Genomic DNA, 15,608 nt, shown 5'->3' with positions numbered 1-15,608 from the left:
GTCTCTGAACCGTTAGTAGTAGTAGTAGTAGCAGCAGCAGCAGCAGGCGCCTGGAACTCATTCGAAATGCAAATTCTTGGGTCCAACCGGCCCACTGAATCAGAAACTCTGGGAGCCCTTTTGTATTTAATGAGCCCTTCTGGGCCTACTGATGCACACCCAAGTGGGAAAACCACCTCACTATTTCATGCATAGGAAGTAAACAGAGATAACGCATTATCTAAAATCCGGAAGTCCACAGTACCCATCCTCACCAGTGTACAGATGGCCCCCTTTCAGCCCAGTGAAGATCCCCAGTCATCTGTACAATAAGGCAGGGGCCTTGGATGTGCTACTGAAAATTCTCCTGATGCTACACGCCTGTGTGATTTGGCATTCGTCTGTCTCAGTCTGGTGAAACAAGCAAGCTGAACCGTGACTAAGGAAACTCAGAACCAGACAATCCCAGTAATTGCCTTTATGGAGAACGTATCCCTGCAATTTCATTCATTGACACCTTCCTTGCAGTCATCTCTCCAACCTCTCACTCTATAGCTGTTGCCCTCACACCCAGGCCCAGGGGGTGCCAAGGAGGGGCTGCTCATTGGGAATCGAGACCCTGAGGACTCAGTGGCTTGAAGCACACAGCAGAGCTCTCCATCAACTTGGGGAGATGCACCTGCCCGAGACCCTTTTCAAAACAACAAGCCTTCAGGTAAACAGAATTGTCCCTTTTAACCCATAATTCACATGAGAGTCAATCCAACGTGAGTACAGTACCAGCTGGCGAGAGAACAGAGCTGTCAGCATAGGGACTGGGCTGGGTGCATCGGAGTGGAACCCCACAAGGATTTTTTATTGGTTGAACCTCTAAACCATTTACCTAAGGTCAAACAAATGAATCTTAGCATTTGGGTATTGAACCCAAATAGGAAAATAAAAACTCTTATGCAAATCAGCAGATGTTATTTTTGAGTGAGGACTTGGGTTATTTTCATATTAGAATGGCAAGGCTGCCAAAGGCTGTGAGTGCACCTGGCAGGCAAGGCAGGGAGAGGACCAGATCCGACAGGCCACCTCCAGGCGGGTCAGCATTTTTCTCCTACTGCAGTGGTTTGGGGCAGATAATTCCCTTGGGAACTCAGTGGCCATTACTCGGAGCCCTGGAGAGTGTACCTGTCTTAAGCTAAAAATCAGGTGTTTCTATGGCTTGGGGCCTATTTAGAGCTGTTACTAAAACTTTTCCACTAAGATGTCCATGATGAGATAAATTTCTGCTTCCCCATGCAGGTTAGCATCCCTAAAAATAGGCCCACTGATTCTCATGGAGCCTTAGCTCTCAGGAGTACAGGAGAGGGAAAAAAGTTGGGAACTCTGACGTAACTAGAGCAAAGTGCAAGAAGAGAGACATTGGGCGTGTCACCAGTGGCTAAAACTGGACATCTAAGGGATTTGGGAGACTCATGTGTTCTATGGCACACTGAGAGGTTCAAGTTCCATTGGGCCACAACAACATGAAGGACAGACTAAAATACTCCTGTTGACAGAGTTCCCAGATAGACCCCAAGATTCCCAGCATCTGGGATACAGATCCTGTATAAGTCCTCTCCTTAAGTGTGGACAAGACCTAATAATATGGTATAGCAGCTCATCTGATTAAATTATCAAAGTGATTAGATTATGCTACATTATATGACTTGTATGTTTGTTTTTAAAAAAAAATATATTTTTACTAGAGGCCTGTGCGTGAAATTCATGCACAGGTAGGGTTCCTAGGCCTGGCTGGATACCAGGGCTGATTTGGGCCTTCCAACTGCTGTCTGGGGCCTTTCTTCATTCCACACTGCTCCTTGGTGGTACATCAAGTGAGCAACTGAACTCCTGGTCTCCCAGTCAAACAACTGAGGGGACAATTTGAATATTAGGCTTTTATATATATAGATTGATTTCAAAGAGGAAGAGAGAGATAGAAACATCAGTGATAAGAGAGAATCATTGATTGGCTGTCTCCTGCAGGTCCCTCACTGGGGACTGAGTGCACAAGGGCATGTGCCTTGACCAGGAATTGAATCATGACCTCCTGGTTCATAGGTTGACATTCAACTACTGAGCCATGCCAGGTGGGCTGTGAGACTTGTTTTTTTCATAAAAGCAGAGGTTCCCTTGTTGGTTTTGCGGAAGTAAGCTGCCATGTCTAGAAGCTGAGGAGCTAAGAGTGATCCTGGAGGCCAGCCAACTAGAAAACAGGACTTCTTTCCTACAACTAAGAGGAACAGAACCCTGCCAACAGCCAGTGAACATAGAAGAGGACCCTGTACCTCAGTGAGCCGGAGCCATCGCTGACACCTCAATTTCAGCCGGGTAAGGTTCTGAGCCAAAGACCCACCTCACTTGGGCCCCAATGGAAATGTGAGATGATAAATTTGTGATGTTTTAGATTACTAAATTTGTGGGAAATTTGTTACACAGCAATCGAAAACCAATACAACACTCAACCTCCAGAGTCTAACCACTGCTTTCTTGCCAAATCTCCCATCTGGCTCATCTGAGTAAAGTATACTCACTTTGAGGTTTCACCACCTCCAGGGCAATGGAGAATTTGTACTTTTTAACTTAGTAGTTTCACTTGTTATGTCGTCTGCTTTATCGATGGCCACTGTTTATTGTTCCGGTTGACATTTACTAGTAACGGATACTACTAAGCTTGCCATTAGCTGGCGTCCAGGTGCAGCAGCGTGTGGCTAGCCCACAGGGAGGATGCATGGTGGTTCAGTAGAAAGAATACAGGTTTTGGAGTGAAGCTGACTTTAGATCAAAGCCCAGCTTCTTTTCTCACAAACTGTGTGACTTTGGGCAGGTTCCTTAAACCTCTTGAGCTTCAGTGTTCTCATCCATAAAATGGAGACAATACCAACCTCACAGCTGTGGGGTGAGGATTAAATGATATAATGCATGTCCAAGCCCAGGCAGTGTCTGCCTGAGCAGTCACTCGAGAAATGTGGGCCCATCCCGATGTACCCCTTCCCATGAATGAGATCCCACAGGCTACCTGGGGGAGTAAACAGAGCTGGGGTGAGGGAGTGCCTCTGCCGTGTGAGGACCCATTGGGAGGCTGTGGGCTTGCTGGGGCGGAGACGACAGGACACCTGCTTGGTCCTTCCTGACATGGGTGGTGGCCAGGACACAGAGCTTGCTTGCCTTCAGCATGGCTCTGGCCCCTGAGCTACTCTGTTGTTGAGGACGTCCTCACTTCTTCCAAGTCCACCCTCTCATTGTCCTCCTTTTCCTGAAGGGTTATCAGTTCCTTTTTCTGCCCAGCAGCCCTCTCCCCTCACCCCTTCTCAGCACTCTCTAGACTCCCTGCCCACTTAGTGCAGGGAAACAAGCATACCCCCAGGATCTCTGTGTTCTTTCTTTTTTCTTAGATCTGAAGGCTTTCTGCCTGCTGGCTCACCCAGCCTTATTATGAAAACTGAAACGCAAAGAAATTTAAAAGCAGCACTTAAAAAAATCAACATAAAAAACACACAACAGCTTTTGGGAGCCGTGGGGTGGAAGACCCTGCTGCCAGGCAGAGGCTGGGTGGTGCCTGAGCAGCATGATGAGGCAGGGGAGAGGCAGGGAGGTGCCCTTGTCCCCTGGAGCCTGGGGGACAGCATGAGTCATTTCAGCTCCTCCCCAGGGCCCACCGTATCTAAACTCTTTCTAATGAAAAATCTTTCTTTCTGTCTTCTGGACTACAAGAGCAGCTTGGCTAGAGGAACCTTCACTTCATTATATTCAGAGTTTGTTTTGCCCTCAACCCCCTAAAAATAGTAGTGGCGTCATGGAGAAGTTTGGGAAATAAGGCAAAAGATATCTTGTCATTTCCTCTTTGATTCTCTCGCTTAGATCCGCCCTACCCAGAAGAGTCTTATTAGTATTGCTGTCACCTGCTCCCTGCCACAACCAGCTTCCTCAGCAGCCAGGATCTGTGCATCTTTCGTTTGCCTTCCAAACCCAGTGGCAACCACCTACCAGCATGAACCCTTTCTATAAAGTGATCCTCTGGTACCTGTGAAAGCTCTAGCACCTAAAACTAAAAAGTGGCTCGGTCAACATGGCTCAGTGGCTGAGCATTGATCTATGAACCAGGAGGTCACAGTTCATTTACCAGTCAGGGTGCATGCCCGATTTGCAGGCTCAATCCTCAGTGTGGGGTGTACAGGAGGCAGCCGATCAATGATTATTTCTCATCATTGATGTTTCCCTCTCTCTCCCTCTCCAAAATCTATCTATCTATCTATCTATCTATCTATCTATCTATCTATCTATCTATCAATCATCTATCTAATAAAACCAAAAAGTGCAGGAAAGCGTCAGTTCGGCAGTTCTCTGCTGAACATTTGGAAGTGATGAGGGGATCTGCAGTCAGGAAAAAGAATGCCAGGAAAGATGAGGGAAGTACCTGGGCCTCTGCAAGAATAATTTCCAGACAAAGCACGCCCAGGTTCAGTGTCGGGAAATGGAAGCAGCATATGCAAGATGCATGGAAGAGCTGAATTTCCAATTCACTACAGACATGCTTTGGAAACATGAAAGAGCTATTTTTAGTCCGGTGATTGATTAGGGTTGCTCTGGCAATAAGAAACACTTAGAACAAAACCAAATGCAAGCAAGTCTTAAAGAGAAAGGGACAAACAGGCTGAGCACTCCATCGTCAGTTTCTGGATGGTGCTGGAAGCCCTGGCTGCAGTCTCCACACCGCAGAGGGAGAGGGGCAGGTGGCCGTGGAGAATGGGTGTGGGACAGGAGTCTGAGGCTCGTGAAGTGTTCTGCACCCAGAAGCACGCAGTGGCAAAACTTCTGGAAGAATGTGCGCCTTTCACTTTGAAGATCATCACTATTGTCATCCTATACCCCCAAAGCACCAATGGGGAAAACTGTACTGGACCAGGTATTACTCTCACCCTACACCAGCTTGCAAAGTAAAATAAAAATCATATATTCTCTAACAGTATATTTCTAAAAGTTACCTAATGATGCCTCATCTAGGGGGTTTGCTAAAAACAGATTCCAGGCTCCTCTCCTGGTGATTTTCTGAGGATTCAGGTTTTCCTCATATGGTCCAGGTGTTTCTTAACTCCAGGAAGTTTTGAGTCAAAATGATGATCCAAGGTAAACACTGTCAGCATTCTCCATGTCCAGTCTGGCCAGACTGGACGTGACCCAACACTGAGGTAGTAATGATACTGTACTTACTAGAATCAGGCCTTGTTGGAAGTATCTGATAATAAGGTACATGAGTATTTCTAATGTAGTTGAGTATTCAATCAGGGGTTATAGGGGCTAAGGCACAGGCTTGCTTCTCAATATGCCCTGTGGCCACTGAGCAAGGAAAATAAGTGTGTGTGCATCTGTCAAATGATAGATGTGCTACTTTGGTTCAAATAAACCCACAGAGGGAAAACAAAACTTCCCCAAAAGATAAACTGGAGAAATAATTATCTACTTCGGAAATTCAAAGTGATAATATAATGGCTTTAGTTAGTTCCTACTGTAGAAGTGCTCTTAAATCCCTACCCAGAATCCAGGAAGGGTGTGAATTCTCAAGTGTAAAAAAATATGACAAATGAACAAGCATTCATGACCACGCTTTTGGTCCTATAAATGACATGAACACAACCCAAGTCTAATAGGAAAGGTTGGTTAAACACACTGTGGTGAACTCTAAGACTACTAAAACAGCAAAGTGTAAAACAGGATGATCCTATTTTTGTAAAAAGAGAAAAAAACAAACAAACCCACCAATGGTTAATATATTACGCAGAAAAAAAATAGAGAAATAGACATCAAAATATTATTATGGAAAACAGTGGGAATTATGGGGTCCTTTTATTTTCAACATCATACATTTTTATAATGTTTGGATTTTACAATAAAAATCGATTTTCAGTAATCAAAAAAATTCAAATCCAATAAAAATGTGAATAAACATATCAATGACATCCCAAATTCTATTATGTGTATTGGAAATCGCAAGATGTTTTAAAAATTCTCTTGAATTTAGTCCTCTTTAAAGAAGAGCATGTTATAAGAGCACTGATAAGTAGATGGAGGAGGTAAAAATCCTACTTCAAGTGTTATTCATGGAGTTTTAACACAGGGTGGGATCTAAGAGATGACACCGTTCAAGCTACATTTAAGTGACATCGGAGTTTATTCTTCAAATAAAATGGTATAAAGAGATATGGTGGCCAGTGGGGCATGTCCAAGGAACCTCCTGGACCAAGAAAAAGAAAGTTTAAAAACCAGGGATTGAGCCCAGTATTCCTGGTCACCAGCCAGCATCCTTCCTTGTCCGAGGGCAAACTTTACATGGAGGCTTGGAATAAAGAAAGTTAAATGGAAGAATTGAGAAGCTGGCCTGAGGTAGATGAAGTATTCATATGCTTTTAAGACATCATTTCCTTTTAGCTTTCATCTGGGACTCAATGCATTCCTCCCTGGCCATTTTGTTCCGACTCTACGCAACACACGTTCCCTGCTATCAGTGAACATTAAGCTCTATACAGACCTGACCTTTTCTCTAATGGAATTCCCCTGAAGACATCGATTCTCTGGTACCATATTCTTTGTTGTCATATTAAATGTAATCTAAGGCCATCCAGGGAATTTCAGTTTGAGATGGGATCATTAATAAAACTGGATTTGCCAATGTTCCATATCTCACCAACAGGAGACTTACACCCTAGCTTCCATGGGGCTAGGGAGGTCAGGCCTGGAGTGTAGGTTTATTATTATCTAGGAATCTGGGCTGTGCTGTTTGTAAAACAGAGGATGAGTCTATACATAGAGGCAGTTGGTAGACACCTAGATCTTAAAGTATCTTTCAATTTATTCTTCATCAGGAAATTTTTATCCTTCCATTTTATTTTATTTTTTTAATATAGTTTTATTGATTTCAGAGAGGAAGGAAGAGAGAGAAACATCAATGATAAGAAAGAATCATCAATTGGCTGTCTCATGTACACCCTACACTGTAGATTGAACCCGCAACCTGGGCATGTGCCCTGACGGGAATCAAACCATGACCTCCTGGTTCATAGGTCAATGCTCAACCATGAGCCAAGCTGGCCAGGCTATCCTTCCAGTTTGATAGAAAATTGGCCCTATTGTTAGAAGGTAACATATATAAAACTTCTCTTTTGTGCAGAGAAGATCCTTAATACACATAATGATTTCAATAAGTGTCTGTTTGTCTGTTTGTCCCCCATCTACTTAGAATCTCGGTCATCATACAGGGAAAGGTTCAAAGGAGATATTTGCGTTTCCTTTGCTGTTCTGGGTTCCGGGGGCCACATAAGACTTTACCCACAGATAACGTGGGTAGTAAATAGTGACAGGGTAGATGAAAAAAAATGGGGCAAGAATATAGTTCCAGAGAAGTGAGAAAAGGAAGCCGTATGAAGATGTTTTAAAAAGTAGAAGAATTTTTAAAGCAAATAAGAACAGGAATTGCATGTAAATACTAGAGATGAGGATAAACTAGAGAAAGTTCTCCCAAATATAGGCAGCACAGGAAGAAAAATGTCTCCAAGAGTGGTGGACCTGAGAGAGAAGTGGGTGGGTTGAGAGGAAGGCAGAGCATGGAAAGAGAACAGGGAAACAGTGATGTGTAGTCCAGCCACAGTGAGGAAATGAACGTCAGCCTCTTGGCTGCTTCTCATCAGCCTGCACCCTGCACAGAAGCTTCTGCTCACTCAGTAGTTCTCTCATTGATGGAGCCTCTTCCCATCCTCTGGCACGATGAGTAACAGCACCCACTGGAGAAGCAAGGCCAGGGGGGAGAGGGAGCAAAGACATGAATGAAAGTATGTTTTCTCAATGGGGACACAGCTTGCTACCCACACTTCTATGAAAAATCAGTCAGAGAAACTAAATTCAGGCTCATACAATGTAGGGCTGGACCTGTCCAGGCAGCAATAAGCAGAGGATGCTCATGAATACTAATAACCACACACAATAAAGGCAGGACATGAATTTAAAGAGGCAGGCAGGCCACATCAAATGAAAAAGAAATGCATGTAAATAGTAGAAATGGGAACAAGTTGAGGTGACTTCCCAAATATACGTTGGCATATGGCCAGTTTGGAAACCTCCAGTTTCCGTTAAAAACTATAAGAAATCTCCCTTTTAATCAGTTGGGCAAATTCCTCACTTAAATATATATTATCTTAGTGATTAGAAAGGTCAACAGAGATAGGGCAACTTTGCAATGACTTTATTTAATCACTAAAATTTAATATATTACCATAAGTATAGTTATGTGCATTTTATTTTATTTTTTATTTTATTTTTATAGCAACCTGCCCCACAAAATTTTTCCAGTTGTATTATTCTGACCTCACTAACTTGAACACAACTCCATAAACATTAACAAACTGTAGAAGAGAAATCCAATTTTTAGGTGGAAAATAGAAAACAAGAGAAAGAGAATTCCCTAGTAAAATCTTCTATGGAAAATTCCTTTAAACAAATATTTTTTTCTCTGATGACTGCCCTTTGTAGTCATTCAGAGTGATATTTAAAAATACAAACAATTTAAAAATGCTATGTTAGGATAGAAAGCCTATTCTGTTTTCTCCTTGACCCCCACCCCCAGGCTGAATTAATTTTATTTGAAATACAAAGAGCCTGGGAACAGCTAGAGCAAATGGACATGGGATAAATCAGACAGACAACACTGACTGATGTTCCAAGACTCCTGCTTCACCAACTTATCTACTGGGATGCTGAGGTATGGAGACAAGTGCCAGTCCCGCACAGGACTAAGGCACATCTGTGAATAAGCTGGGTTGCAAATGGTTCAAACATACAAGCAGTTCATTTTTTTTTTAAATATATTTTATTGATTTTGTACAGAGAGGAAGGGAGAGAGATAGAAAGCTAGAAACATCGATGAGAGAGAATCATCGACCAGCTGCCTCTTGCACACCCCCTTCTGGGGATATGCCCGCAACCAAGGTACATGCCCTTGACCGGAATCGAACCCGGGTCCCTTCAGTCCCCAAGCCGACGCTCTATCCATTGAGCCAAACCGGTCTCGGCTCATTTTTTGAAATAAGACAGAATGCATAAGCTCAATTTCATCCTAATATGCTGCTGTCCTTGCTTTGTGGTCTAACAGAATCAGATGGCTTAAAAAGGAACTTGCTACCGTAGTATAGTTCTAATTCTCTCTCTCTCTCTTTTTTTATAGTTCTAATTCTTTAAAATTCTTTTCATTTGTTGGGAGTTCTTCAAAACACTGGCATTTGAGTAACAATAATCCTCAGGTGATATATTAGCCACCTGAAGTGTAAGAGAAAAGTAACATTAACCAAACTATAATTGACCCACTGGCCTGGTTACTGAGCAAATCATGGCTCTGACCCTGAGAGAAGCTTCTGGAGCTCCCCGAAGTTTTAGAAGACTGGCTTTGAGAAATCCAAGGTCGCAGGGACAAATAAGTACAGTAAATGTTTCATGATACAGCTTCCTTTTGGAGATTCACAATGTATGTTAGGATAGTAAAGGCTCTGAGAAGTCCTGCAATGCCAAAAACTGTTTAAACTTTATAACCCAGTGTGTTTCCCTTACTTAATGGGCTGTACACCGTCTTTATGATTGTTACAAATGGTACTAGAATGTTTCCATCTAAACTCTCTTGAACTCTGAAGATTTTTGAACTTGATCATTCTGGCTCCATTTAGGACACCAGCTTCATGCCATGATCCATGGCTCCACTGACTTCAACTATCTTCCCTAGGAAGGTTCTCTTCTGACCTAACTGCTCTCTTGCTCATCAATGCCTCCAACTATCTGGAGGACTTTCTTTGGCCTGGTCCCTAACAGGTCCCAACTCATATGTTCCCATTTCTAAGAAGAAATACTTTTCCTTTACCCCACAAAATTATGTACTGCCCTGGTTGTTTAGTTAATTGTGATGTAACTGAATTTCCTCCTTGCCCTGGCCAGTGTGGCTCAGTTGGTTAGAGTGTTGCTCATGCACTGAAGGGTCACAGTTTCAAAGCCTGGTCAGGGCACATACCAATTGATATCTCTCTCACACACTGATGTTTCTCTCTCTCTCCCTTCTTCTCCCTCTAGAATCGATGAGAAAAAAAGTTACTTCCTACTTCTCCTAACCACCATCACAACACAACTCCTGGTTTCATGATCCCAAAGAAGAAACACTCAGGGACCTTCATTCTCTTAGTTGACAGAGTCGTTGTCCTTCCAGACAAGACTACACTTAGAGTTCTGGTGTAATAATGTATCTTCCCTGGACTTGTACCTATTTCCTAGTTTTGTAATTTCCTAGTTAGGTAATAACCCTTGGCGGGGTCTCAGCAGAAGAGAGGGCTGAAGAGAAATGGTCATCAGTACCCATCAGCTCTTTCAATTATCAGGGAAGCTGATGAAGCCAAGATTGCAAGTGGAATTCCTGTCCAGGACAGCTAGCTGCTTTCAGAATAAATCCTCAATCGATTGCTATTCCTGGGGAAATAACCTGAGTTCATCTAGGGTGACTGATGGCCCATCCCCAGCTGTGAGCAGCCCTGACTCTTCCAGGCTCAATAAAACCGACCCTGAATGGCCCCATCTTTCATCATAGCTCAATACTGTTTGAGGTTCTCATTCAAGAGTCATTTTCTTAGAAGGGGTCAATGGGGGGAAAAATGGGTCACCTGTACTACTTTCAACAATAAAGATTAATTTTTTAAAAACAGTCATTTCCTTCTTCCTGGTCTATTACAACTCACTTTTTCTACCTCTTTTAACTAAATAATTTAAATGCTGGGTAACACGGGACAACCCACATCTACCTTTGCTCCCTGAGTAATGGCCAGCTATTCTTTTTTTCTTTTTTTTTAACATATTTTATTGATTTTTTACAGAGAGAAAGAGAGAGGGATAGAGAGTTAGAAACATCGATGAGAGAGAATCAATGATCAGCTGCCTCTTGCACACCCCCTACTGGGGATGTACCCGCAACCAAGGTACATGCCCTTGACCGGAATCGAACCCAGGACCTTTCAGTCCGCAGGCCGACGCTCTATCCACTGAGCCAAACCGGTTTCGGCATGACCAGCTATTCTAACAGAAAGGGCTTCCCATGTGTCATCACCTCTCCTGAAAATTCTTATTAAAAGAAGTTTTGGTGGGCCCTGGTCAAGTAGCTCGGTAGTTTGAATGTCATTCCCATATGCCAAGATTGCAGGTTCAATCCCTCTCAGGGCACATACAAGAATCAATTCATGGGTGTATAGATAAGTGGAACAAATCGATGTTTCTCTCCCACTCCCCTCTCTCTAAAAATCAATCAATAAAAAATTTAAAAAAAGAAAATAAAGTGGCGAGAGAAAGGCAATTGAATTGCTTTAAAAAAAAAAATGTTTTGGCTGATACCGGTTTGGCTCAATGGATAGAGCGTCGGCTTGGGGACTGAAGGGTCCCGGGTTCGATTCTGGTCAAGGGCATGTACCTTGGTTGCGGGTACATCCCCAGTAGGGGTGTGCAAGAGGCAGCTGATCGATGACTCTCTCTCATCAATGTTTCTAACTCTGTATCTCTCTCCCTTCCTCTCTGTACAAAATCAATAAAATATATTTTTTTAAAGAAAAGATGTTTTGGTGGAATAGGATGGTCATAACAGCAATATATATATTATATTTTAGGTCACTCCTTTAGACTTAATATAGCTTAAGTTGTCAAATTCTTACAAATGAGAAGAAAATCCGTTTCTGCCCCCTCCATTGTTACCGAGGCTGAATCGATGCTGCTGAGCCATGTCCACGCTCCAGCGCTGCCTTTTTTTAGCCCGAGAAAAACAAAGTCAGCTGCTCTGGAAGGCAGCCAGGCTCCTCGGGCACCTTCCTTTGTGACTTTTCAAACTTCAGAAGGACCAGCAGGTCGGAAGGACTCTTAGATGGCCTGTCCTCTGGAGAATTGTCGTTGTGTAGTTCTTTGTTTATTATATAATTAAGATTTTTTTTTCTTCCTACAACCAAGCTAAAGATATATTTTTCCATTTCCTGGGCAAATCACATTTCCACATAACCCTAGTAGACACATGCAGTCACTCACCATGATGAAAAAGCTTGAACGTCTTTATAACTGCGATCATGTGGAAACCCTAGATGATGACCCTAAACAGAAAGTTCTCGTGGCTGGGTTTTGTCACAAATGAGGGCAGCATGAGGTCTCAGTAGTAGGCCGGAGGGTCAGATAGAAGACCGAGGGGAGCCTAAGCATGGACAACATTGCTCTGGGCTAATCCTATGAAAAGAGACACCACTCTGGCTTCCCTGAGGGAGGGGTAGGGCTTGGTGACCCAAATTGGGAGTCTGACATCAAGGAAGTTGTGCTTTGGGGCACAGACAGGAAATATAAAGCTTGAAATGACATCAAGAAGAGCTATTTAGGATTAAAGGTTCAGGGGATAAAGAGCCCAGTGAAAAAGCATTTAAACCAGGAAAAAAGATGAAGACAATGGAAAGCATCTGCTGTAAATCCTGAGGGGCAGGCCCTGTGGACACAGCTGAGCGGGAGTCACTGCACCTGCAGCCAGACAGAGAGAAGCCCAGACTCCCCCAGCCACTGGAATGAGAAAGAAAGCTGTCCTATATTTGGAATAGAAAACAAAAGTGGATTGGCTGTTTCCCTGTGGAGAATGAGATGTGGACTTCGACCTGACATTCAGAGCTGCCCTGTCCTGGCCTCCATGTGTCCAGGGGGCCAGGATCCAGTGACATCACGTAACCAACTGGGCCTGGAATGAGCATGGTATATAAGAATTGTGGGCCTACTCTCAAATTCATGTTGAAGCCCAGCCCCCAATGTGCCCTCACCAGGAACCAAAGTAGCCAATACCTTGATTTTGAACTTCTAGCCTCCAGAATGTGAGAAATATATGTTTGTTGTTTAAGCCACAAACATACCAGTTTGTGGTATTTTGTTATGCATCTCAAGCAGACTAAGACCCTCCCCCCTACTCAAGGGCCCATACCTGGGTTGCAGGTTCAATCCCAGGCCTGGTCAGGGTGTGTGTGAGACAACTAATCAATATGTCTTTCTCACATCTCTCTCTCTCTCTCTCTCTCTCTCTCTCTCTCTCTCTCTCTCTCTCTCTCTCTCTCTCTTTCTCTCTCTCTCTCTCTCCTCCCTCTCTTTCTTTCTTTCTTTCTTTCTTTCTTTCTTTCTTTCTTTCTTTCCTTCTTTTTTTAAAATATATTTTATTGATTTTTCTTACAGAGAGGAAGGGAGAGGGATAGAGAGCTAGAAATGTCGATGAGAGAGAAACATCGACCAGTTGCCTCCTGCACACCCCCCACCGGGGATGTGCCCGCAACCAATGTATATGCCCTTGACCGGAATCGAACCTGGGACCTTTCAGTCCCCAGACCGATGCTCTACCGCTCCCTCTCTTTCACTCTCTCAAAAAAAATCAATGGAAAAAATATCTTCGGGGTAGGATTACAAAACCCCCCACAAAAAACAATAACTCAACTCCATCACAGTTCAGTTACTAACCATTTTCTTGTTATGACAGTCTGATCTGTTGGCCACAGGGGAAATGATACAAAAAAAATACTACAACACAATGTGTTATAGGGTCATTTTTTTTAAAAAGGAAATAACGGCTCTAGAGGTTTTTAGAATAAGAAATTAAATGGTTTTTATCAAGCTGCTGGAGACTGACCAATCCAGAGCCCTGAGTAAAATAGTTAGAATGTACATCTTTCTAGTTTCAAGGTTCTCCTGTAAGGGATAAGGCTACCGCCTTTAGGTATAAACCCTACCTTCCATTAATAACAAACATCATCTCTTTAATACCATGTTTCTAGAAACTGTTCTTCTGTTATAGTGAGCTATCACAAGTAGAACAGCCAAGCTATTTAAAAATGCAAGCAAAGTTAATTATGCAAAGTAACTCTCAAGGCATTTTAAATTAACATTCATATTCTGGAACAAATGAGAACAGTAGGGTTCTTGCATTACATATAACTATGTAATGGCCAACATTTAAATATTTCTGCTGAATTATTCCTCTATATTTTATTAAATTGGTAAGATGAGAAATACAAGGGCAGTCCCCAATTAATCTACTGATTATATGCTGAATATTTCAAAATGATTAAATAAAACTTACTGTGTATTCTGGTTCCAGATGTTCATTTGGAAGCAAGAGGGAGGTGGGGGAAGGGAGAGAGAAAAAAAAAAATGGTGATTTAGACCACACTTACATGCAATAGAAAACCACAGAGCTAACATATATACTAGTGCATTATAATTATTAAAAATGTGGTAAAGAAGCCTTCCAAAAATTAAACTTAGAAATATTAAATGCTTCCATGTTTGTTCTTAAAATTCTTTCATAGGGCACTTTGGTGTTGGTCTGATAAGGACCGTAAGACAATTCAATTAGCCTACGTGTTTGTGGCTAATTAAAAACCAAAGAGTTGGCATTATAAAAGCAAAATTAAAGACTAATAATTCCAGTAGAGCAATTTATTAACCACACAGGAAATCTTTTAAGTGGAAAGGCAGCTTTCAGAACCAATATGTTATGATGATATTCAAATGGGATCTGGAATTTTCATGTGTTTGAGGGCAGGAACTAAACCTTCTAAATTTTCTGGCCACAGTTTCTCGTTCAGTATCAGCATAGATATGTCCTATGCTGTAGTTTAGGACAGAGAGACCCGACAGACTCTTTTACATGAGTAATAGCCAAGTGATCTTTGGGGGGTGGGACTGGGGTACGGTAAAGCAAACAAGTCAAAACAAACCACACTCCGAAATTACTTGAGAAATCACTTTAAGAAGGAAAGTGAAATGGCTTAGCTTAACACCCCCACTGCCTTCTGGGAAAAGTGAAGGCTTTAAAAGACAGTAAGAGTCTCCCACAAGTCTCTGCTGGGATAACACACCTGAAATCAGTGAAATCTGACCATGCTATGTTTAGTGCTACATGTAACATACTGGCTACACAAAGGACTTACCTGTAATTGTGTAGGGATAATAGTTCCAAGCCTTCTCTGTAACATAAAATATTTTGGGAACAACAGCTCTGGCCCAACTAGGCAGTTTGCTAAGAGGAAAGAAAGAAAGAAAAAAAAGACCATCAGAGTCTGTCCGGTGCTTTGCTATGTATGCTACCCTGTCTTTCTGGATGAACTGACTGCTAGAGAGCAGAGGAGTCTGAGGCAGCCCTTTCCTCCGCAGCCACCCTCCCCATCCCTCTGGTCCTGGCAGTTTATGGTTTTCGGTGGTAACCGAATGTGTGAAGGCAGAAGGTTACAGCCCGGTGTGGGGACCTCATAGGACTGGAAGCCTGTCCTCTTAGATCTGACTTACAAGGACATGGGAATTCAGTGGCTGGGAGGAGCTATGTTTGGTCTTTGTCTACTAGGAGTGATAGGGTGGGAGAAGTAGTATGAAGGTATATTTAAACGAGAATATGGGGGAATAGGGGTACAAATGTTAGAGCCAGAGGTCGGCTTAACAATCCAGATGAGCCATGTCTTTTGAAAGTGGACTAAAGCAACCGAGAGTAGAACTGCAGAGAATGCGAAGAGAAACATAACATAACCCCTTCATGA

General features: G+C 42.8%; 1 protein-coding gene across 3 annotated transcripts in view; it reads right to left on the bottom strand.

The window, feature by feature from the left end:
• The window catches only part of PITPNC1 (phosphatidylinositol transfer protein cytoplasmic 1), a 205,256-nt gene that overhangs the window by 75,675 nt on the left and 113,973 nt on the right, over positions 1-15,608 (bottom strand). For 2 of the 3 annotated variants that reach the window (XM_084864167.1, XM_084864166.1), the window contains exon 3: positions 14,998-15,097. In XM_084864167.1, coding sequence (XP_084720293.1) covers positions 14,998-15,097 — 100 coding nt within the window. The remainder of the gene's footprint in view (positions 1-14,997; positions 15,098-15,608) is intronic. The other variant, XM_084864165.1, reaches the window with a different exon arrangement.

Source organism: Pipistrellus hanaki, assembly GCF_964339955.1.
Source record: "Pipistrellus hanaki genome assembly, chromosome: 16".
NCBI classification, from domain to species: Eukaryota; Metazoa; Chordata; class Mammalia; order Chiroptera; family Vespertilionidae; genus Pipistrellus; species Pipistrellus hanaki.
The sequence above is the reverse complement of the archived record's forward strand: the minus strand, read 5'-3'. Positions and strand labels throughout refer to the sequence as shown.